This window comes from Cercospora beticola, chromosome 1 (assembly GCF_033473495.1).
Source record: "Cercospora beticola chromosome 1, complete sequence".
Classification (NCBI taxonomy): Eukaryota; Fungi; Ascomycota; class Dothideomycetes; order Mycosphaerellales; family Mycosphaerellaceae; genus Cercospora; species Cercospora beticola.
In genome coordinates, this window is record NC_088935.1 from 2,191,744 (window position 1) to 2,214,957 (window position 23,214).

Below are 23,214 nucleotides of genomic sequence, written 5' to 3' on the forward strand. Positions count from 1 at the left end.
CACCCTCTCGATCCAGACTTCACTTTTGCATTCGACCCCATATATTGCACGCCTTCCTGGTGCGAGAAGCTACCATGGCTGATTCACTGCTTGGGAAGCATCAGCTGGAAAAGGCTCTGTACGACGAGAAGCAGGAAATCTCCTCTGGCCGACTCAAGGACGAGAATCCTCTTGACACCAGCCTCGAGTTCCGGAAGTTCTGTGAAGCATGTCGAAGAGGCGACCTTCGAATTTGTCAAGAACAGATCAGCAAAGGTGTCAATATCAATGCTCGAGATGAGTACGATTACACGCCTTTGATTCTTGTAAGTCCTCTATCCTCTAGAACCCGTCACCTGGGCTGATTGCTGATGAGGCGGGTTGAGGCGTCACTATGTGGCCACTACGAAGTAGCTCAAATGCTGCTGGAGCAAGGAGCTTTGTGTGAGCGCGATACCTTCCAAGGTGAACGATGTCTTTACAATGCCTTGAACGATCGAATTCGGAATCTCCTATTGCAATACGACTACAGTAAATCGACAGACCCTCTACAGCCCTTGGCAGCACATGTTACAAGCCTTTTGACGAGAGTGTCGCCCAAAACATCGGATATCACCGTCGAGGCTGGAACGGAGAAGTTCGAGCTTCACAAATTCGTTCTCAGTGCACGAAGTCCATATTTCGCCAAGAAGCTCGCTGCTGCACCCGAAACGACACACTGGAAACTGTCCAGTTCAATTGCACCTCAGTCATTCGAGACATGTATAAAGTATCTCTATCTTGCCGAAGTGGGTGCGGATCTCGGCGATGGAGAGGAGGCGCAAATCATCCTGACAGGCATCGACAAGCTCAGTCGCCAGCTGGAGATCGAACAGCTATTCCAGGACATTCTTGCATCCGGCGACCGAAGACAGGCTCGACAAAGGCGAGCTGAAGAAGTACAACGGAGCAGAGATCAACTTGCAGATTGGTTCGCCAACAATGTTCTCAAGCACAAGATGACAGTGGAGAGCGCGAAGGCAAACGACGTGAAGTGGGATCGAGATAATGGCATTTTTGCGGATGTGCTTCTTCGTGCCGATGAAGATGAAGATGTCGAAGGAACAGATACGCCATCAATGGAACAAGATGTGCGGCGGAAAGAAGGTCCTCTCAACGGCATTCCAATTGGCAACTTCCAACGTCAAGCCTCCCGAGCCTCATCACAGGCACGAAAATCGAGGCGATCAGTGCTATTTCCCTGCCATCGAGCCATGCTGCTGCGATCCGAGGTTTTCGCAACCATGTTCGCTTCGCCCTTCCGAGAAGGTCAAGAATCGAAGCACTTGCAGATTGTACCAGTGGACTGCTCGCCCGAAGTCCTCGAGATTATCCTAACGTTCATGTATACTGAAAAAGCAGACTTCACATTATCGATCGCACTGGACGTACTCAATGCCGCAGACATGCTATTCATCGACAAATTGAAACAGCGAGCAGCGCTATTGATCAGCACTTTAGGCGCAGGCGCCAGTGTTGTCGAGGCCGACAATCCGAGAGGAGAGACCGAGGCGGAAGATCTACTGGACATTTACGATGTGGTACGAGCAGGATGGGATACCCGCGTACACCGTTTAGAGGAGTTTGGTGCGAGATACATCGCATACCGACTGGAACGGTACATTGACGAACCGGAATTCAGAGAGCTCGTGCAGGAGTCGGCGAATCGGATCAAATCTCGTGAGGAGACAGATACTGTTGAGCTCATAGATGATATCCGCTACTATCTGTCAGAACGCTTCCGCCTTCGTTTTGAGGATACTGGTTTCGACGAGACCTTCGACGAGTCGCCCGCAGACGATTTGAGAGAGGGCATTGAAAAGCTCCACATTGACGAAGGCGTCGATGTTGATACTCCAGTACAGGCCGGACAGAGTGCAGAGAATATGGAAGGGCAGGTCGTCATTCGAACATTAGATGGAGAAATTGCAGGTGACGAGTTCGCGCAGGATGCTATGAATTATCAAATCTTACTGGGAAAGATAGACACGCTGATGGAGAATTTGGGGCTGGATGGCTAGAGCTATGAATAGATGCTTTGCCCATGAGCCTAGATTTTGACTTGCCGCCGGACAGTGGCGTTCTCAAAAGCTTTGCTCCTCCCATCCTGATTGTGGCACGGATATTATGAGCTGATTTTGATTTGCGACCATGCCGGAGTCAGCTCGAATGTGAATACGGACTCAAGAAATGTGCCCTGTGGGAATCTCTTGCTCCCAGAAAATGGAGGGAAAAGACCTCGCTGAGAGACAGCAGCGGCGCGATGCTTGGCAGAAGGAGAGGGTAGTCACCGCTCATCAATTGAGCCTCGGGCTAATATCACGCCCATAAGAGTTCTCCGGGGATTGACTGCCTTCCGCCGTTCGTGGCCCAGATGTCCGGGTGTAACATGGAATTGTTGCAGCATGGCTTCCTCCCGACACCCTTTCGGCGCAGGACGTTCGAAAGTGACGCTACGTTTTGGGGCGCTTTCGTCTCGAAACAGAAGCTGTCTTGTTATCATACCCCGGATGTGCAGTCCGATGTGGTGACGAGAAGTTGGTGACGTGAATCGCTTCCTGTGGTGTGTATGACTGGATGCCAACTTGTTTCGGAACTTCCGCAAAATATGGCGTCGTTCCAGTTTCGGCGCTCATTAGTGCATCGAGCCAAACAATTAGCTGTATAGTGGTTGCTGGTAGACCAAGATTCGCGAGACCTCCACGCATGTTGATCATCCTGTTATATTGTCAGTCAACGTAAATACGCGCGAGAGCATTAGCTCATCACTCACCGCAGTTGGGCAGGACGGTGCATTGTGTGGGCAAGCTCGCGATTGCCATAAATGTGCTCATGTAGTGCTATACGCCCAACAGCGAGAATGACTGGAATGGATGTTGCGCGCTCCGGATCTGCCAAGGCTTCTTGCATAGCCTGCACTGTCTTGTGTCGGAGCCACAGTGCTGCCTGAACTGGGAAGAGCCCTTCAGCTACGGGAATCCCACTGGCAAGGAAAAGTGAGGTGTAGAATAACACTGGCTCACTCAGCTCCTGCTTACGAGACCAAACGGTGTATGATTGCAATTCCGTTGGCGAGGCTTTGATCACTCGTGTCGAGCGAGGCAAGACCACATTGTACCAGTAGCTGATCAGCTTCCCGTACCAGTTTCGATATCGTACGGGATATGTCAGAAATGGATCCCGCATACTCGCGTCCATGGAGGTCAGATCAGGGAGGTACATCTCGAAGTTTGCAGGAGACAATGAACGATCGCTGCCAGTCGGGGACGGTTCGCGTCTGATAGGGAGCGTGGCTCTTTTTCGTCTCATGTTCGCTTGTACGCCGCCATCCTCGATATCGCTCGTGTCTGAATGCTCTCTTGCGCGCTTAGTGGCCTTGTGCGTTTCGCTTGACTCCTTTGAACTCGCTTCGAGAGAGGATAGTGTTGATGTCGAGCTCGAAGATCCACCTTGGCTGGCACTCTTCAACAGTCGCAGGTTGACCTCGGTTTTCATTGCGCCTCTGGGAGCAACACGGTGGGAGTAGGCCGTGGCTTTGCTCCTGATGAGCTTCCGAGAAGTCTTCTTTTGGTTCTCATCGTCTCCATAGTCAAAGTTGACAAAGACAAAACCTGGGTTCTCACTTGCTTGCTGCTGCGCAAGGCGTGTCGAGGTTCTGATCTGCTCCTCATCATAATCGGAGTTGGCCTGCACGAAATTGACCTTGTCGCTCATTGGAGTTGAGGGGGAGAAATTGCTCCGGAGATCCAGGAAGGCGCTTGGCAGTAGGCTGGTGGCAGTCAAGGCATTGCCGCCAGTGTCAACCAGCGTGACGAGAGTGTCGCGTGTCGAACTTTGGGTACGGAGCTGGCCGCTTTTGCTGCTGTTGTTGGGATATGTCAAAGAATGGCCTGGACGCTACTCGGAGCGACGAATTCGCATGCTTCGTGGTTCCGCTCCAGCAGAGCCGGAATTCGAGCCGTGGCTGCCCTTGTGCTACTGCGTGTTGTTGGTGGTGGAGCTTGTGGAGTTGCGGCGGAGGAAGCAGAAAGCGACTTCTTTTCTGCGCTGCGCACCGCGTGAAGGCATATACAGTGCCTGACGCGCCCGCCGTCCATCAATGCGTCGATGCTGCAATGATCAGCGTCGACCCTCCGGCCCCGCAGCGGTGCACAACAGCGCCGAATGACGCCGCAGCCAGCGGATTCCTTGGCCCGAGGTGACGATGAGCTGTATTGCCTCTCGCTAGAACTATTCCGACCTCACCTCTCTCTCTCCCAGCCTACACAGCCCATAACTCACCGCCTTCCAGACCTGCTCCACCGCAAAATCACACCGTGTATTGCATTGATGCCCACCGTGCTCGGGAGCCGTCGCGATTGCCTCCGCGGACGAGCACTAGCGACGCCACGCCTTCTCGCTTGCTCGCTGTGCACCTGCACCACTTGCCACGCCTGTGCGAGAGTGCAGTCTGCGTTGGGCTGTAGGATGGCGGCGGAATCTCAAATGCATGCAATGATACAGAACCACGTTCGGACATAGTCGGTCTGGAAGAGGACGTCGGCTCGGTCCTTGCAAAAATCCGACCGGTCTAACTAGATCCTTGCACGCACTTCTCGACTCTCCAGCATCGACAGTGAGTTAGGCAATGTCGCATTTTCTGATTGTGGAAGGTGATATGGGGAAGTATCGCAGGCCCCCGATGGAGCGAGTTCTATCAATACATTACCGATCTGTACCACGATTTCTATTCCTATGTACAACATGTTCGCTCAATGAGCACCGCCGAAAACATCATCCAGTCGAGAGATTTCTGCTCGTCTATTCGTGTGGAAGAGACTGCGCCTAGCAAGCAGTAATGTACACACCGACTGGTGGCTTGTTGGCATCCTCACAGAAGTCCATACCAAGGCCATCCTTGCTGCTTGTCTCAATCGTGACAGTCTCGCCGGCCTGGCAAGGAGCGGTGCTGACGACGTAGCTGTTTCCAGGCTTAGGAGCAATCGTTCCGAGGCATTGCTCCTTGGATGGGCAAGTGTCATAGGTAGTCTGGCCGTTGACAGCGCCGCTGAGCTTGTTGAACTCAATGCTACCCTGTTCGTTCCACGACCACTTGGACTCATCCTCCTCTGGGAACAGGAAAACGACGCTGCATTGCTTGCCCTTGTAATCAGCTGGGATGTCAAAGTTGAAGACAGAAGAGCACTCGTCGTTGATGGTAGCGTTCTGCTTGCTTCCATACGAAGTTGCTGGGTGGTCCTCGCTAACCCAGGTGATGAGCTTTGGAGCCTGGTAGGATCCCTCGAGCGTAGTTCCGCAAGATCCTGGGGTCGAGGAAGTAGGCGATGCAGGTGTGGTCGAGGTGGACGAGGCAGAGGTGGAAGAGCCAGGAGTGGACGAGGCAGAGCTAGATGGCGTCACGACGACCGTGGACTTGACGACGGAGGTCGATGGCGTAACGGCAGTTGTGGATGAAGCAGAGCTATATGGCGTGACGACAACTGTTGACTTCACAACAGAGGTGGAAGGGGTGACAACTGCCGTGGATGAGACAGAGCCAGATGGTGTGACGACAATCGTGGACTTGACAACAGAAGTGCTTGCAGCTGGCTTCGTCGCACTGGATGTGGACTCAGTGGCCCCGTAATGAGGAGGCTGCTCGGGGCTGGATGGTGTGCTTGGCTTTGGCTGGGTTGGCGAGGTGGAAGCCGAAGCGGTGGAAACGGTGGCGCCAGGAGTTGAAGAGGTAGAGGATGATGTCGTGAGGTAATAGCAGCCATTCTCCAGCTGGCAAGTCTGACCTGCTGGGTAGCCTTGATGGGCAGGGTTGCAGCTGTAACGGCCCATGCTGTCGGTGCTACCAGGAGCCGGGCACGATGCTGACTGAGATGGAACAACACTCGTCACAGTGCTAGAGGTCTCAACGGGACTACCTGGGGTCGTTGTGGTTTCAGTGCAGGTAGTCTCGCTTGGCTGGTGTGGCGAGTTTGGAACGGTACCGGTAGAAGAAGAGGAAGAGCTCTTGTCGCCATATGGCGGTGGGGCAGGGTGGCTGCTGCTGCTTGGCTTGACGGGCGAATTTGGCGTGGTCGCGGTCGAGCTGCTCGGAACACCACCATATGGTGGTGGAGCGGGAATGCTGGTAGTGATTGAGGTGCTTGACGAGGCGGAGTGCACGGGCGAGCTCTCAACCGGGACGCTTTGCTTAGGAGTGCCAGACGTCGCTGGTGGGATCTGGGACTGAGGCGTTCCCAGAGATTGGGATGGGCCAGGAATGATGGACTGAGGAGTTCCAACAGAGTGTGTTGGTCCTGGGACGTAGGATTGAGGAGTACCCAGGGAGTGCGTTGGTGCAGTTGGATGGTTGGGGAGCGACTGAGTCTCGCTGCAGACTTCGTGGCAATCACTGGTGTACAGCGTAGTCGTCACAGTCACAGTGACATCAGTTGGCACAACTGGGCTTGAGGTGACCGGAGTGCTGGCAGCAGGTGGAACTCCATAAGCTGGAGGTTGTCCATTTCCTGGCGGCTTACCAGACGCCGGCGGCTGGCCGTTGCCTGGACCGCTTGGGGTTTCTCCTGGAGGTTTTCCGTAGCTTGGAGGCGAGTTTGGAGACGACGGAGTAGAAGGCTTTGGCTGCTCGCCGGCGGGAGGCTGTCCATAGCTAGGGGGAGAGTTTGGCGAAGACGGAGACGAAGGCTTTGGCTGCTCGCCGGAAGGAGGCTGTCCATAGCTAGGAGGAGAGTTTGGCGAAGACGGAGACGAAGGCTTTGGCTGCTCGCCGGAAGGAGGTTGCCCGTAGCTTGGAGGCGAGTTTGGAGACGACGGAGCCGATGGAGATGGCTTCTCGCCACCATAAGAAGGAGGCTGGCCATTGCCAGGGACGCCTGGCGTCTCGCCGACTGGGCTTGCTGGAGAGGTCTTGGAATAGCTTGGTGCGGTGCCAGTTCCAGGAACACCGTTTGGCTTGGTTGGGGTGGTGTTGGGGTATGGTGGAACGGACGCATGAGGTCCATAGCCGTTGGGAGAGCTGGGCGATGGGCCTGGACCAGAAGAGCCAGCAGCACAATCGTTGTCGGCGCTAAGCTCGACAGGCAAGCACTTGTCCTGACCCTTGAGTTTGTCCGTGTAAACATTGTACTCGTCGATGTATCTGCAGGCGAAGAACTGTTGTTCAAGACATCAGAGAGTTTCAACAAGAATTGAGTGTTGCCGTTGTACCTGGGTGTTGCCGTTGTACGCAATCTTGCGGTCGTTGGAGATCGTGAAGCCACGAGTTGGGCCGCCAGGCGAGTTCTCATCGCATTGGAATTGGTGACTGGGATCCGAAGAATGTTAGTGACCTTACCCTCTGATCGCATCCTCTTGTGAAACCTTACGTGGCATCGTTCGTGGTGGTCACGATGCAAGGGCGCCCGTTTCCGTCGGTGATTCCTCCATTCGAGAAGTAGTATGTTGCCACCGGGTAGGACCCGTTGAGTCTGTTCTGACCGTCCTCGAACTGGCCCATAGTACAATCAAGGCCGCCAGATGATTTGATGTGAAAGCCGCATCCGTTCATATCGCCCCTTCGCAGTGCCGCTGCTGAAGCAGCTGCAGCAAAAGCTGCAGCTCCGATGAATCGCGTCATCGGATCGAGGAAAAGTTAGCAATTAATGAGAGACGAAATAATGCAAAGACTGTCAACGAAAGGTGCTTAGCAGGGCAAAAGAGCGAATGAAGGAAAGGATGCGGACGATGGACAGCTACGCAGGCAGCGCAGTCATATACTGACCAGGTTGACGGCCGTGCTAGGGACCATCAAAGACCTGCAGTGCCCCTCCATACCCTCAGTAATGGCTAAAATTGGGAATACGATGGCTCTGTGGATCGATGGCAAGCTTCACGAAGCATTGTTGACCTGTAAGCAATACGTGCGCAGCCGCGGTGCCGAAGACTAGTCAAACCGGCCCTGTGAGTAAGGCCCCGACGGCTGTTCATGAATGCGTTCGCCGATGTGGACTAGTCCGGAGGTTCGCATCAATAGGGGCGGAGTATGGACGCTCGCCAGGTACGTTGTGTAAACCGTGACCTTGTGCAACGGATTCTGCGTAGCGGAGGCGGTGAGTGCATCAGATCATGGACCTGAGAAGGATCCAGGATCGCGATCGTTCTGAGATGGCGCGACAGCTTTGAAAGAGCTTCAAGTTCTCCTCTGTTACTCGACACCTGGACTGTATGAGCGTACTGGCTGAGATGTTTGGCTCCTGAGCCTTACGGTACGACGGGCAGAGCGCCGGGGCAGGCCTTGAGGTGGTGACGGTAGCAGCTTTTCGGCATTGAACAGTGCTGTTCTCAAGGATGATCTTGATTTCCGTCGAAGAGCCGAATTGGCAGCGGTCAGGACCTGTGGTTGTCTGTGAGCATTGCTAGCGATACGAGCGCATGCGTCACAGAAAGCCCCTGAGACTTATACTCTCATTCATCGATGCTGTGCACAGCCACTGGCCGTGCTGACTGGTCGTCGTAGCCTTCCCCACTGGCTGGAGTTATGCCGTGATTGTCCCGGCTGGAAGGAGAGGTCGTGAATCTGCCGTGACTGCATGAAACACAAGACGCTGCTACTCGTAGCACAGTCGCAGGCGAGCCACAGCGAGAATGACTGCGGCGGTTGCGGGACAACATCGTCGACGAGCGCGGAGGATGAGTGAGATGCCACTGTGATGCCAGCGGGGAACTGGACAGGGTGAAATTCTCGGTTCGAATCCGGAACGCGTTCCGCGTAGAAAGTCTGGCCAGGCCCTCACGTGCAATCTCACTATCCGCACATCGAAGACCAAACGTGCTGGACATGCCTGTTCGCGTTGCGCAAATTGTACAAAGCTCATGGAGCCTCCTGCTCTGCCATTCCCATTTCTACGCATGCTGTGCTACGCGAGTGCCCGGGTTGCCGCCCGGTCCATGTCCCCTAGTACGCCCGAACGCTATCAAACGAATGTCAAACGCCTCGTCTTCGCAACCCCTCAGCGGTCGCATGAAAGCTCGATCTCTCGCGAGCTCACTCCTCTTGCGCGTTCAGCCGTGGCTATCGGAACTCGACCGCGCTCAAACAGCCTCTGTCTTCCACGTGACTTAGCTCCAATTGTTGATATTTCTCGCTCTTTGCATGAAAATATATTCCGCTGACTGCTCCGCTAGCTTGGTTGAAACATATGTAATAGAACCCTTCGAAACTGGCACCTGTGATGGTTTTGACCCTGTGGTCGGGCACAAGAAAGTATTCCTTCCACCGCATGAACATGTGTTCGCGATCGAAACTTCTGCTCAGCGTGAATGCAGGATTCTGTTTAGCCGCCTTCGCCAGTGGTCGCCAGGCTGGAAATCGCGCCCAGTGCTGCAGGTCGACCTTTTCGGAGCTACCCCAAGACGGATGAGATGTGCGGAATAGGTATTTTGGCCCAATGATCTCGCCTTCGAAGAAAGTGGTTAGTGTGGGATGATCATCGGTAAGTCCTGGTGATGGTCAGCATCGAGACGAAAAGCCAACCGCTTCAGATTTTTACCTTGGATGCGCAGATATCCACAGAGCGTGGACTCGGCAAGGTCAACGTCTTTGAGTTCTACTTGTACATCATAGACCTGGCGGTCTGATTGTTGAGTCCCCCTGAATTTGCTTCCTGGTCGCAAGAAGGAGGTCGTAGAGCTCGGTGAGGTCTGTCGATGCCAGTCGAGCTCAGGGTAATGTAGATAGAGTGGCAGTTGGGTATCATCTTGCTCGGGCGAAATCACAGTGTTCGATAGAGATTGTGCCAGCTGTGTCGCCTTGTAGTCGCTGTCAGAAGGCGGTGACAGTGATCCAACAGTTGGACTGGACGGGTCGGCCGCCACAGAGGCGTCTTCGTTCAGCTCAGCCTTTGAGGGCCGTCTGGGCACGTCCGGTGACTCTACTATCTCATTGCTTTGTGTGTCCTCGGGAGAAGGAACGGGCATCGAATCAACTGCCGGGTGCTCGCCCCCGCTGCCTCTGTCCGCACGAGCGGACGGACTCGGCGATTCTCGCTGCTCTTCGCGCGGCGCAAGCTGTTCTCGTCGGTCCTCAGGCGGACAACCGTGTCTCGCGATATCGGTATCGGGGACGATGGCATCGACTGTCGGCGGGATGTGGTCGTCACTTGGAGTGGGCATCGTTGGGTGCTCCACTCGCGTGACACTGTCGCGGAGGGCGGGTGTGCAGAGGGTCGAATTACGATGCACAATGCATGACCACAATGCGATTACGAGGGAAAGTAATTTAAACAAGCAAGAAGAGAAGAGTTACAGGAGATGGTCGTCAATGGTATTGTCGTCGTCGTCGGCTTAACGACTGATGCGTGCGATGTTGCGATGTCATCGGTATCAGCTGAGGTTTAGTCCCGGTTCCCGAGGCGGAGACTGCCGCATGTCCGTGCGTTGGACCCTCATTGCAGCCAGAACATGTGAAAGTCAATATGGAACAGCATTGAACTTGTCTCCTGATGATATCTCAGCAGAAAGACTATGCCATGATTGTGCCAGTCGTCGTGCTATAGACGAAAGTTCGCAGCGCAACACGTGCCTTCGTCACCGGCTATCAATACGCCACTCATTGGACGTACTCATGGATCGGCGCTCTCGTGTTCCCGTTGCCACACACGAGATCATACTCTGCCTCGAGGTACCAAGATTGAAGTAAATTTCCCTCCTCCATCGAGGGTCCACCTGAATAGGAGTGCATAGCGTGCGAGTTTTGATGCTCTCCAGGTCTTACAATCATCGTCAACCTTACGTCGTTTTTGTCCTTCTTCTCGATAAGTGTACCGAGCATTCGAATGGGCTAGTGTTGAACGATGGGAGGCGCGGATGCGTGGCAGTACACAACATTCATCGTCTGAAATGATTTCGCTTGTCTGCTGGTCTAGATGGGTTTGATCTGTTGTGCCATAAGCATGAGATACCCCGATTAGTAGGTTCAAATATGCTCACCTTGAAGTGCAAAGAGATCAGAGAGAAGACCAGTGCCTTCAGATCTTGTACCAAGTAGTAGAAGACGCGAAGTCCCTCTGGATCTTCCGACTCGTTGACATCCACAAGGGAGCCTATCTTCGCGGTCTGATCGACGTTAGATTGGCGAGGCATTGCCGAACACAGTTGACTGACCTCGAAAGAGATGTGCTCGCCGCCCATGCGGATTTCAAGCTCCTGTCTACCATCCTTATTCTTCTGTGGCCATTTCGTATCATCTTCTCTGTATGGGGTCAGTATCCTGAGCGCTGAAAATGATCGCACTATTACGTCCTCACTTCATAATTTCGCTGTCCTTAATGATGCGCTTGATCTCCTGAACCATGAGGGCGCTCACGCACACTGCAATATGTCAACGCCATCGAAGAAATACTGACTGCAGGAGCCGAAAGACTCATACGTACTCTCTTTGCGGATCAGGGAATCGTTGCGGTAGTTCGAGTTGTTGGCATATCGTGCAATTGCCGATCGACCGTCGCCGACCACTCGAAAGTCGAACTCTGACTCGACGTCAGCAGGTGTGCCTGTGCCCGACCGTACTCTGCGTACCGAGAAATTCGTGCCCGAAGCGACCAGAGTGGCCTGAGCTGTCAACGTGTCAGCTCGTTATGCACCTGCTAAGGTTTGATCAAGAAATGGTGTAGCAGGAATGCCCGTAGGGAGGCACTCGCCACATCCTTGTCACGGGAGACTTACTAGTAGCGCACGTAGAAAGGTTCTCCAGCGGACTCCGGCATCGTGCGTTGCTGTGCTTGGAGCAGCAGTGGTGGAGATGGAGCGAAGCGGGCGGTGGTGCGGCGGTTGTTTGCAGATGTCGCGGGCTGCTGTTCGCGCAGATCGATCCCTTGGCGCGACCAGGAAATCCTAGGGTCTGGCTGTGAGGAAACGTAGCACACTCCTGGCAACGACATAGATCAGCCACGACCTGCACAGGCACCTCGCTGCTTAACGAATCTCCTCGTCGTCGCCTCCATCTCCCACCCGGTCGCGCGCATCACCACTTGGGAAGCTCCGGCGTGCAGGAAACGTCGGCAGTGCTGGCACAAGCACGGAGGGGCTGGCTGAGAAGTGCGGTCTGCGAGAGCACTCGCCCGCAATACGCCCATCGCTGCTCGCCCTCTCCATAACCACACCCGCAGCCCACCATGGCGACATTCCTCGAGAACTCGTACAGCCTGGTGCACCAGGACAACCTCGCCGATCTACCATCGCAGCAGGACCTCAAGAACCAGCTGGAGAAGGGCACCGATGAGAGCAAGCAGGAGACGATGCGGCGCATCCTGACCGTCATGCTCAATGGCGATCCCATGCCAGGTCTGCTGATGCACATCATCCGCTTCGTTATGCCTAGCAAGAATAAGGCGCTCAAAAAGCTGCTGTACCTATACTACGAGATCTGTCCCAAGCTGGACTCCAATGGCAAGCTGAAGCAGGAAATGATTTTGGTCTGGTATGGCAGAACGTTGTGAGGCATGCGTCTTGCGGGCTCAGTGGCTAACGAATTCCCAGCAATGGCATCCGAATGGACCTTCAACACCCAAACGAGTACATCCGCGGCAACACACTCCGCTTCCTGTGCAAGCTGCGCGAAGCCGAGCTCATCGAGCCACTCCTAGCACCTGCGCGCGCCTGTCTCGAACACCGCCACTCCTATGTGCGCAAAAATGCCGTCTTCGCCATTGCGTCCATCTTCCAGCACTCCGAACACCTCATGCCCGATGCTCCCGAGCTCATCCAGAACTTCCTCGAGTCCGAAAGCGACAACACTTGCAAACGCAATGCCTTCGCCGCCCTTCTTAGCATCAGCCACGAAAAGGCTCTAGAATACTTGAGTGGTGTGTTTGAGGGAATCCCCAACTCGAGCGAACTGCTGCAGCTCGTGGAGCTCGAGTTCATTCGGAAAGATGCAGTGTTGAATCAGGGAAATAAGGCACGATACCTTCGACTCATCTTCGATCTTCTCGAAGCAAAGGAGTCAACTGTGGTCTACGAAGCTGCTTCGTCGCTCACAGCTCTCACCACAAACCCCGTAGCTGTGAAGGCTGCGGCGTCCAAGTTCATTGAGCTTGCCATCAAGGAGTCGGACAACAACGTCAAACTTATCGTTCTCGAAAAGGTCAATGCCTTACGCAAGGCCAACGAGGGCATTTTGGACGACCTGGTCATGGAGATATTGCGCGTACTTTCGAGCCCCGACTTGGACGTGCGCAAAAAGGCTCTGGATCTGGCCATGGATATGGTGTCTAGCAAAAACGTGGAAGAGGTCGTATTGTTACTCAAGAAGGAGTTGACCAAGACCGTGGACGAGCAGTACGAGAAGAACAACGAATACCGATCGCTTTTGATTCACTCGATACATCAATGCGCCATCAAGTTTTCGGAGATTGCACAGAGTGTTGTCGGCTTGCTCATGGACTTCATCTCCGACTTCAACAACGCGTCAGCCGTAGATGTCATCTCTTTCGTCAAGGAGGTTGTGGAACGATTCCCGAACATGCGCAGCTCGATAGTTGAAAGACTAGTTTCAACTCTCAGTGAAGTGCGTGCTGGCAAAGTCTATCGCGGCAGTCTGTGGATCATCGGAGAATACTCCCTGGAGGAGAAAGACATCAGAGATGCGTGGAAGCGCATTCGGGCCAGCCTTGGCGAGATCCCTATCGTTGCGTCCGAGCAGCGACTGCTGGAGGAGCAACCAGATGGCGACGCAGAAGTCAATGGACAAACAAATGGCGATGTCAAACCTGCACAACCAAGCGGCTCAAGGAAAGTGCTCGCAGATGGCACATATGCCACAGAAAGTGCGCTCACGAGTGATGCATCCGCCAAAGCCAAGTTGGACGCTGTGAAGGCTGCGCAGAAACCACCTCTCCGCCAACTCATCCTCGATGGGGATTACTTCCTGGCTACAGTGCTGTCTTCCACGTTGACGAAGCTTGTGATGCGACACTCAGAGATCTCTAATGACGCAGCGCGAACAAACGCCCTCCGCGCTGAAGCCATGCTGATCATGATCTCGATCATCCGCGCGGGCCAGTCGCAATTTGTGAAGGCACCAATTGATGAGGACTCCGTGGACCGAATAATGGCCTGCGTGCGATCACTCGCGGAGTTCCAACAAAAGAAGGACCTCGAGGTCGCGTTCCTCGACGATACCAGGCAGGCCTTCAAGTCGATGGTGCAGGTTGAGGAGAAGAAGCGAGCTGCGAAAGAAGCCCTTCTCCAGGCAAAGAACGCGATCCAGGTCGATGATCTAGTATCTATCCGGCAGCTGAAACCGAAGAATGCCGTTGACAACGCCGATGAAGCAGAGATTGACTTGGAAAAAGCCACGGGCGGCGATGCGACGACCGAAGATCTCACTTCGAAGCTCAGCCGGGTCGTGCAATTGACTGGTTTCTCGGATCCTGTTTATGCGGAAGCATATGTGCAAGTCCATCAGTTTGATATCATCCTCGATGTGCTACTGGTCAACCAGACGCGCGAGACATTGCAGAATCTCTCCGTCGAGTTCGCCACACTGGGCGACCTCAAAGTCGTCGAGAGACCTACGACTCAGAACTTGCCAGGGCTCGACTTTCTCAATGTGCAGGCAACCATTAAGGTCTCATCAACAGATACCGGCGTCATCTTTGGCAACGTGGTATACGATGGGCACTCGTCGACCGAATCGAACGTTGTCATCCTCAATGACGTACATGTGGATATCATGGATTACATACAGCCAGCATCGTGCACTGAGACCCAATTTAGAACGATGTGGACCGAGTTTGAATGGGAGAACAAGGTCAACATCAACACAAAGATGCCATCGGGCGCAGGCCTGAGAGAATTCTTACAGCGGCTGATGAAGGTGACGAATATGAGTTGCCTGACACCTGAAGCAAGCTTGGAGGGCGAATGCCAGTTCTTGAGCGCCAATTTATATGCTCGAAGCGTTTTCGGTAAGTGGTTATGCTTCACACCTACCATTGGACCACTAGCTGACTTGTAAAACAGGGGAGGATGCTCTCGCTAATCTCAGCGTGGAGAAAGAAGGCGAAAACGGTCCTGTGACTGGTTTCATGCGGATACGCAGCAGGTCGCAAGGCCTTGCATTGAGCCTCGGGTCATTGAAAGGACTCAGCAAAATTGGCGAAATGGCAGTATGAAGGAGTGAGTGATGGTAGAAAGCCAGTATTGCAGTGGCCGAGTCGCGGTTGTCAGGATGAGCGTGGCGTCTGGCGCACACTGAACAGGATTCAAAGCTGAGTCGTGGCAAAAGCGAGCTTCTTGTCGTGGCTAGAGCGCCATTACTGATGAAGCAATGTAGAGCAGCGCATGCATATTTAGAACGATTATTGAACCTACTGCGTCACCAATGGACGCACTCCTATCTCGAAGGATACCTGGCGAACATACCGCCACATGCAGTACATTCGGCATCCTCACGATCGTTCAAGGACGCCAGCGTCGCTGCACTGTGAAACGATGAAGATGGACAGCTTGAGTTTGAAGTATTGACCGACTAACCTACTGCTGCTGCTAGGCCTCCACGCTATGGTCGCACTGCTCTGGCTCGGCCGGAACTTTGTTCGCGACAGACAAAGAATACGCTGAAGTCTTCTAGCCTAAAGCGTCGATGTTGATACAGTCGTAGCGCGCTTTGTCCGAACCTCGTTTACCAATTGAACGAAACCTGAGGATCGTTGACATTGCAACATACACTGCCTACAAACGAGGTCATTCACATGGCAGAGAGCAATGAGACGATCGAGTGCGGCGTCTGTTGCGACGATGTTGGACCTGGCAGTTGGGTTTTCATCGGCAAGGACAACGACAAGATCTGCAATGATTGCTTCTCCAGCGAAATGGTGCCAAAATTTCAGGCAGCTTTACGCACTGAAGGAGGTTGGAGCGAGTGCCGGTGGGCAGAGGTATGCGTAGACAATGTCGCCGATACAATTGTTGTCCAATGCTGATTGACCCATGTTCTAGGGTGAACCTCCACTCAAAGCACGCGACTATGCAGCCGTACTGAATGCTCACCTGGGCGGGGACTTTGTGACAAGGTTCGAAGCAAAAGAGAGCGAATACCGGACACCTGGTCACGATCGGCTCTACTGCCAACATCCCGTCTCTGCTGATGGTTCGGCGATCACTTCGGACGCGGATATTGCAAGGATCGAAAAGATGATTGATACGAACAGTCGAGTCGCTAGATGCGGTGCCTTCGTCGGCAGCAAGGCCTCTCTTTCGAGCTCACCACAAGCGAAGTGCCAGACTTGCTCTGGGATATATGCCCGAAGTGCAGTGGACTTCCGATATACATTCAAAGACCACACGAATGTGTTCCCGCCAGCTCTGAACCCACTGCTGGCGAGGATGCTTTCGCTGGCCTGGAGGCCGGAAAGGACTTCCAATATTGTCCTGGCTGCCGGAGCAAGTACATGTTGTCCGAGGGATGTAATTCAGTATTTTGTCGCAATGGAGCATGTGGCAAGTCTTTCTGTGTTCTCTGCGGACAGGAGGCGGCACACAACAGCAAGCACTGGATGGCTGGCAACATTACCGGATGTACCAAGTTTGGCAAGCCAGGTCAAGGAGGAACATTCGACACTGTTCAGACTCTGCAAGCCCAAGAAGCTGGGTCTGAATGCGTCGTTCTCGATATCACGGACTTCAGGGAACACTTTATACAGGTATATCGAGAGTCCAGCGTCACGCAGTCGTTGTTGTTGCCCGGATGGTGCGACGACTCGCATCTTTCTTCTGAGTGGATTGTAGTCTGCTTGTACAGCATAGGAGCAGGACGAGAACTTTTCGAAAATGCTCAAGTCTGGTTCTGCGAAATCAAGGATGGAGAGACGAGGGTTTACGAAGGATACCAAGCCACTGATGGTCTCGTCAGCTATTTTATGACTTGGCCGGAGCGGCTGCGAGAGACGCTTCTCACTGCCGCAGCCAAGAGTGGTCTCAACACTTTGTCCAGGGATGAAGCAATCCAACTGCGAAGGCCGGACGTTGACATCTACAGGAACACACAGCTTGCGCTCCTTAAACAAGATCCAGACCGTGTTATGCATTACATGAACATTCCCATGTGGAGAGTCCTCCGCGCAATGCAGATTGTGCTTCAAGCTTCTGAGACTTCTTTGGGAAAATTGTATCCTTGGACGGCGGAATTGCCAGCAGCTTCGGGTGTCGTCTCGTGGCGGAGTAACCTGCCAACGAAGCACTTCGGGAAAGGTTACGATGTTGCGAGATTCAACAACATTCACCATGCTAAGATGGATCACCCGATAGCTACTGGTGCACCATTGCAGCGACTTGAGCAAATGTTTCTACAGGATCAGCATTTCTTCAATTCGTGTGTCTTCGAGTTCTACGACGAATTTGTGCATGGAAATGAGAAACCTGAGTATGAAGACTCATACTTGTATGGCGCGTAAGTCGATCCCTAGTCTCTTAGGAAAGCACGGTGGAGACTCACATGATGTTAGTTTCACGATCCAGGCCCATAAAGCGTGCATAAGCACACTGCGGGAGCAAACGGATACCAGACTGAAGGCGTCAGGCTCATCGCTCGAGCAGTCTTATTGGGCACGGGATCGACACTGGATACCTGATTGCTTGACAGCTCTGCCCGATGAGACAATTGTCGTCGTGCGCTACTTGCGGCCTGGGTGCTCTGCCAAGGTGGCCTTTGCCAGAGCACAGATATGTGGATTCGACAATAACAATGGAGATCTTACCGAACATTACAAGAATTTGCGGAAGTTGCTGTGGTTCTGGGAAGGCTCCTCGCGCCGCTTCGATTCCTTGCTTTCACTGATGCTGCATCGGGGGTTCGGGCCCTCGAACTTGATGTGGCCCATTGATCCGCACGCCAGAAGCACATTTGTGCCAAATGGGGCGCTCACCAACAGCGCAATGCACGCGTACGTGTCGGATATCGAGATGGAATACGGCGGAATTGCACAAGCCAACGTGGAGAAATTTAAGCAGAATCGGGAGTCGCGTGACAGATGGCGAAAGCGTGCCGAGGAGTGCGAGAGACGCGCCACGCAGCTTGGGAAGCTCGAAATCGACAATGGAACGGCGGATGAAGTGCAGAAGGATCTGGAGGAAGCGCTCAAGGGCATCAGGGAGGAGAAAGTGAGGATGGCGGATATTGCAGAAGCGCTTGCTCGTGGCCTGGAACGCGAGCGAGAGGTCTTGCTGGAGTTGTTCCGCCAGGATGAGGAGGCGACGCAGCTTTACGGCGGTGATGCTGCAAGTAGGGCTTAGAAGTGAGCAGTAGATCGTAGTCTAGGTTATTGTCTTGTCGTTCCACTTGGCACCGTTTCAACGCCTTCCATGTCCAGTGAGCTGAACGGTGAAGTAAATCATGGCGCGAGGCCGGAGAGATGGAGTTGCGTACTAGACGCGAGCAGCGGAATGGCGCTTAACGGCGGCTCGGAAGGAGAGAAGAGGAGGAGAGGAAGAGGAGTGAACTGCTGCTGTGCTCGCCGATGCATGCAATGCACGCGAGAGTGGAGCAAGTCTCCTCACTTCATTCGACATGGAATGCCGCAGCTGAGAGCAGCGGTGCAGGAGACAAGCGACCAGGCGCACTGACACTCGCGGTGCTGATCGCGTGCAGCGTGTAGAGGCTGCTCTAGTGGGGGAGGGGAGGGGAGCGGAGGAGGGGAGTCGAGTCGTGTCGAGGGTGAGCTCTGTAGCGTCATGTATTCCCGGCCGTGCCGACGATGCTTGCTTGCTTGCTTGCTTGCTGTGGTGTTTTCACGGTACCAACTCCACCTGCACTCACCTCTCGCACACACGCAGGTCTTTTTCTGATATTGCCGCAACCCCCTCCCCCTCTCGCCGCCGCTGCTCCAGCACCCGCCGCGCCTACGCTGTCCGTCGCTGACCCGCCCGCGGAAGACTCGACGCCAGAAACGTGTCGCACGTGCACGCCCGGGCCACTTGCGCTCCGCCGGCCGTGGCACAATTTCTTTCTCAAGCGATATCCGCATCACCACCACCTGCACCACCGCACGCCCGCTGCTCGCCTCTGCCCACCACTCCGCGCCCATCGCTGGCAGCAGCACCGCTCGACGGACGACGAGGTTACGCCATCTTCCACCAAATCGCCATCGTCGCCGACCTCTGGGCCCAGACGTCACACCATCTTTTTTCGCCCAGTGCCAGGTTCTGTGCAGAGCAAAGCTTAATCGTCCGGGTAGGTCAGGTCGATTTCCCTCCATCGCACCTGCCCCGTTACTCGCGGTCGCACCATCGTTGCTTCATCGTCGCCGCGAGCCTGCCGCAGCTGCTGACCATCAATGTTCGACTAGACACGTGCTTGTCAATTGCTTGCTCCGCTTGCTAGCACCCTTCCCTGCCATCTCCGATCCGACGACCCCTTCACGGCGACACGAGCAACGCAGCACATTTCATTCCACCCGCTGGACAACGTGCTTCTCGCATCCATTCCCGTTCATCGACACATTGCAGACCTTCGCAACACATTTGCAGTAAGAAGCAGCCAGACTCCATCCCGAATCCCGACCTCGTACGTTGGGTGTGATCGCGTGCGGCGGAAGCGGCAGGCTCTTTCTCGTTGAGCGAGAGGTCTTCCAGGCGCAGCAGCGGCTGCTGGTCAATCTTTGGAATTAGCCCAACTGGGCACATCTGTTTGAAGGCGCTGTGCCGGCCGCAAGTCAGGCAGAGCTACCCAAGCTATCTCACGGAGCAGCATTGCATCACTCGCAATGGCTGCCTCAACATCGAGCCCGAGTGGCTTCTCATACGCCCAGGCGGCAAGGGGCAAGACCTCGACGGCGACGTCACAAGCTCCATCGAGCAAGGTCACATCTGGCACGGCAACGCCAGCCACAGGCACATTTTCAGAGCTGGGTCCGAATAGCAATTGGGCTGATGATGTGGAGTCGACCGCGGGCGAGAAATCAGATGTCCGCAAAACTGCGCAGGAACAGTCCAAGCCTGCACCAACAAAAGACGATGCGGTAGAGGGCACCAAGACTGACGCCAGGTTGGCCAATGGTACTTCCGGAGCGCCATCGCCAGATCTCGTGGCTACTCCAAATACTGCCACCGCCAGTGAGGACTCCTCCTCGGCACCACAGACCAACGGCTCGTCAGAGACGACATGGGACACCAAGTCGGACAATTCTGCACAGAACTCAGAACCCTCGTGGATTGCTGCACGCAAGGAGCGTCAAGACCACGACAAGGATGGCAAGGGCAGTGATCGTCCCGCCCGAAAGGGCAAGAAGGGTGACAAGGCGTCCAAAGAGTCAGAGGCGCCTAAGCCTGAACCAAAGCCTGTGGTGTATACCGAGGCAGCACCGCCATCGGTCAACCCGTGGGCCATTAAACGAGTCGAGGCACCCAAGCCGGTCCCTGTCGCAGTGCCTCAAGCACCGAAGCCAGCTCCACCTGCCGTCCCCGTACCAGCGATGAAGGAGAACCAGCGACCTCGAGCAGATTCGAGGAAGAAGGCGAACTCGATCACCGGCCTCCCACGGGACGCCGAAAATAGCAGCGACACCAAGAAGCCCAGTGTTCCTCAAGGTAAGCGTTTTGAAGAAAAATCTCAAGCTCGTCAGGGCTCAAAGCTCTCTACAGAATGCGGTCGCAACGACGCGACGCCCCCGCCCGCAAAGGCGCAACGCGAGCATCAAAGCCTACCAAACCTCCATGCTGTCCCTCCATCCGTCAAGGACGAGACCTCGTGGCCTACGCCCGACAAGGCAGAGCGAGTGGAAGACAAGGAGCGCAAAGACATTGCTGAGAAGGAGAAGACAAGCGAAGGCGCTGAAGGCGAATCAAATGCCAAGCCACGCGAAAAGACGAAGTGGACCCAGATTCCTGTCACACCTACAATCGTTTGGGCGACAGAAGAGATGAACCGACCGCCTCGCGGCTCGGGTGGCGATCGAGGTGGCCGTGGTGGCACCTCCACACGTGGGCGTGGAGGTGCTCGTGGCGGTCCTAACGGAGCCAAGGGCGGCGATCGTGCTGCCACCAAGAAAGAGTCGTCACCAAGCGATGCCGACAACGCTGGAGCCACCTCTCGTGGACGCTCCGACATCGATCGTGAAGCAATGCCGCCACCAGCGAAACCAAGTCGCAAAGCTACAGCAAGCGGCTCCCGAGCAGGGAGCCAGGTTCGAGGTCAGAGTCTGGCAAAGACGTCAGCGAATCCTGCCTTGGAGGACGTTTCTGCGAAGGGTGTTACTCAATCTCAACGCACGAGCTCACCGGCGAAGCTCGCCGCCTCTGAGGATGTCAAGGCACCGGAACCTATCCCACGATCATCGAAAGATGCCGGCGTCAAGGATGTGCGTGAGGGCGCGGATGCAAATCGCGAGGCCCCTGTACGAAGAGTCCCCTCGGATAGCAAGAAGGACCGCAACTTCGAAAGCTACAATGGCAAAGAATGGACAGGTGCCCCACGTGGCAGCAAGCGTGGCGGTCGAGGCCGTGGTGGCTCGCGTGAGTTCGCCAATGGCCATCAATCCAGTCAGCCGTTCACCAACGGCCACGCCGAGTTCACCGGTCCTTATGGTGCTCCTCACTCTCCTTCTGCCTTCCAATCACCACGCGGGAACTTCGGGTTCGCCCAGCCTGGCCGTGGAAGCTGGCGTGGCAACCCTCGCTCACAGTCCATCCCCATTGATCAGGTTTATGGTGGTCGCTTCGGCTACGGTCCGGCGGTTGGAATCCCTCCAGTACAGACCTACTATCCTGGAATGTACGATTACTCTGGCATGCCTATGAGCGCGATCCCCTACGCACAAGTCGCTGAGCAGCAATACCTTTTCGAAATGGTCAGCACTCAGCTTGAGTATTATTTCTCAATTGACAACTTGCTTAAAGACATGTACCTGCGCAAGAACATGGACTCGCAAGGCTTCGTCTTCCTGGACGTGATTTCGAACTTCAACCGAATCAAGCAGCTATCGGCAGACCCCAATCTTCTCAAGGCTGTTTGTCTCAGATCGGAAACCATCGAGATCAAGACTGGCGACGATGGAAAGGATCGTCTGCGGAGGCAGGATGGATGGGAGCAATTCGTTATGCCAATGGACCAGCGCGAGCCCGCAGCGCAGACAGAGGGTCCAAAGACTCTGATGCGCCCAGAGCCTCCTGCTGTTGCATTTCCTCCGCCCGTGGATGCCTTCCGAGGTCCAGCGTCCGCTGGCCTGCCGGGTTCTCAGCGGCGGTCATATGATGCCGGCTACGCCATGAACGGTGCTGTGCCAGGCTTTGCGCCTTTTGCGCCCGCGCATGACTTCGGCTACGGCGACGCGACGCGCGGAGATGAAGATCGTGGCCGTGCCACCAAGTCACCCGTACGCGAGAATGGCTCAAGTCAAGGGATGGCCAACCTGAGCAGCCCCATCGATGCGAAGGATGGCGAGGGCGATGTCTTTCCTGACGAGCAGGCGAGTACTCTGACTGTCATTCTCAAGCTAGGTTTGCAAAAGCCACAGCATGCTGCCGCCCGCACCTTTTCGAACGGATCCATTGACACCAGAAGCATCTTTGGCGAACTTGAAAAGGCAGGAGATGACGCTGCGAAGCCGGCGACGAATGGAGAGCCAGCCACCAATGGTGATCACTCCACTCCAGACATCTCTCGTCACGCCAGCCCAAGCCAAGGTCGATCGCCTGAGAAGGGTGTCAACAATGAGCTCCCATTGCTCTGGATCAAGAACAGCGAACGACCCCATGAAGCACTTCCTGCGGGCACGACGCTAGAGCCATATGTGCACCTCCGCCTCAAAGCACTCAAGCAGCGAGATGAAGCTTCAACTGGCAATTGCCCGTACGATCTCGATGTGCTCTATCAATTCTGGTCACACTTCCTGATTCGAAACTACAACCACCGCATGTACGGCGAGTTCAAGTACTATGCTACCGACGATGCGCAGAACAGAAACAACAACACTGGCATGCAGAACTTGCTCCAATTCTACGCCAAGGCCCTCGCCAGCAGCACGCCTATCCGTGATCACATTGTGCGAGATTACGTGGAACTTGTCAAGATCGAACCCGCCAGCACTCAGGGTCAGGGATTCAAGCAACTACGCCAGGCGTGGCGCAACGGTGCCTTGAACCTCAAGAACCGGAAGAAACTCAACGACATCGTTGACGAAGACCTTCGAACCCGACTTGAGTCATGAGGCAATGGTCACGCGTGCTCGA

General features: G+C 54.8%; 8 protein-coding genes across 8 annotated transcripts; 4 read left to right on the forward strand and 4 right to left on the reverse strand.

The window, feature by feature from the left end:
* Positions 1-74: 74 nt before the first annotated feature.
* On the forward strand, positions 75-2,039 carry RHO25_000844 (uncharacterized protein; the record flags this gene model as incomplete). The annotated part of the gene is made up of 2 exons (XM_023593451.2): positions 75-305; positions 366-2,039. 2 exons carry the CDS (start codon positions 75-77, stop codon positions 2,037-2,039), a joined length of 1,905 nt encoding a protein of 634 aa, XP_023460163.1.
* Positions 2,040-2,471: 432 nt separating this feature from the next.
* Positions 2,472-3,732, reverse strand: RHO25_000845 (uncharacterized protein; the record flags this gene model as incomplete). Its single annotated transcript, XM_023593452.2, has 2 exons — positions 2,472-2,736; positions 2,792-3,732. The coding sequence occupies 2 exons, from the start codon at positions 3,730-3,732 to the stop codon at positions 2,472-2,474; spliced, it is 1,206 nt and encodes a 401-aa protein (XP_023460164.2).
* Positions 3,733-4,842: 1,110 nt separating this feature from the next.
* RHO25_000846 (uncharacterized protein) lies at positions 4,843-7,627 on the reverse strand (the record flags this gene model as incomplete). Its single annotated transcript, XM_023593453.2, has 3 exons — positions 4,843-7,164; positions 7,219-7,315; positions 7,377-7,627. The coding sequence occupies 3 exons, from the start codon at positions 7,625-7,627 to the stop codon at positions 4,843-4,845; spliced, it is 2,670 nt and encodes an 889-aa protein (XP_023460161.2).
* A 1,434-nt stretch (positions 7,628-9,061) lies between these two features.
* Positions 9,062-10,161, reverse strand: RHO25_000847 (uncharacterized protein; the record flags this gene model as incomplete). The annotated part of the gene is made up of 2 exons (XM_023593454.2): positions 9,062-9,489; positions 9,540-10,161. The coding sequence occupies 2 exons, from the start codon at positions 10,159-10,161 to the stop codon at positions 9,062-9,064; spliced, it is 1,050 nt and encodes a 349-aa protein (XP_023460162.1).
* A 748-nt stretch (positions 10,162-10,909) lies between these two features.
* Positions 10,910-11,753, reverse strand: MNH1 (Protein mago nashi; the record flags this gene model as incomplete). Its single annotated transcript, XM_023593455.2, has 6 exons — positions 10,910-10,924; positions 10,978-11,239; positions 11,295-11,358; positions 11,421-11,516; positions 11,566-11,603; positions 11,713-11,753. The coding sequence occupies 6 exons, from the start codon at positions 11,751-11,753 to the stop codon at positions 10,910-10,912; spliced, it is 516 nt and encodes a 171-aa protein (XP_023460159.1).
* Positions 11,754-12,161: 408 nt separating this feature from the next.
* RHO25_000849 (uncharacterized protein) lies at positions 12,162-15,164 on the forward strand (the record flags this gene model as incomplete). The annotated part of the gene is made up of 3 exons (XM_023593456.2): positions 12,162-12,466; positions 12,526-14,957; positions 15,013-15,164. The coding sequence occupies 3 exons, from the start codon at positions 12,162-12,164 to the stop codon at positions 15,162-15,164; spliced, it is 2,889 nt and encodes a 962-aa protein (XP_023460160.1).
* Positions 15,165-16,547: 1,383 nt separating this feature from the next.
* On the forward strand, positions 16,548-18,282 carry RHO25_000850 (uncharacterized protein; the record flags this gene model as incomplete). The annotated part of the gene is made up of 2 exons (XM_023593457.1): positions 16,548-17,440; positions 17,496-18,282. 2 exons carry the CDS (start codon positions 16,548-16,550, stop codon positions 18,280-18,282), a joined length of 1,680 nt encoding a protein of 559 aa, XP_023460156.1.
* Positions 18,283-19,751: 1,469 nt separating this feature from the next.
* Positions 19,752-23,192, forward strand: RHO25_000851 (uncharacterized protein; the record flags this gene model as incomplete). Its single annotated transcript, XM_023593459.2, has 2 exons — positions 19,752-20,574; positions 20,629-23,192. The coding sequence occupies 2 exons, from the start codon at positions 19,752-19,754 to the stop codon at positions 23,190-23,192; spliced, it is 3,387 nt and encodes a 1,128-aa protein (XP_023460157.1).
* Between the last annotated feature and the right edge of the window lie 22 nt (positions 23,193-23,214).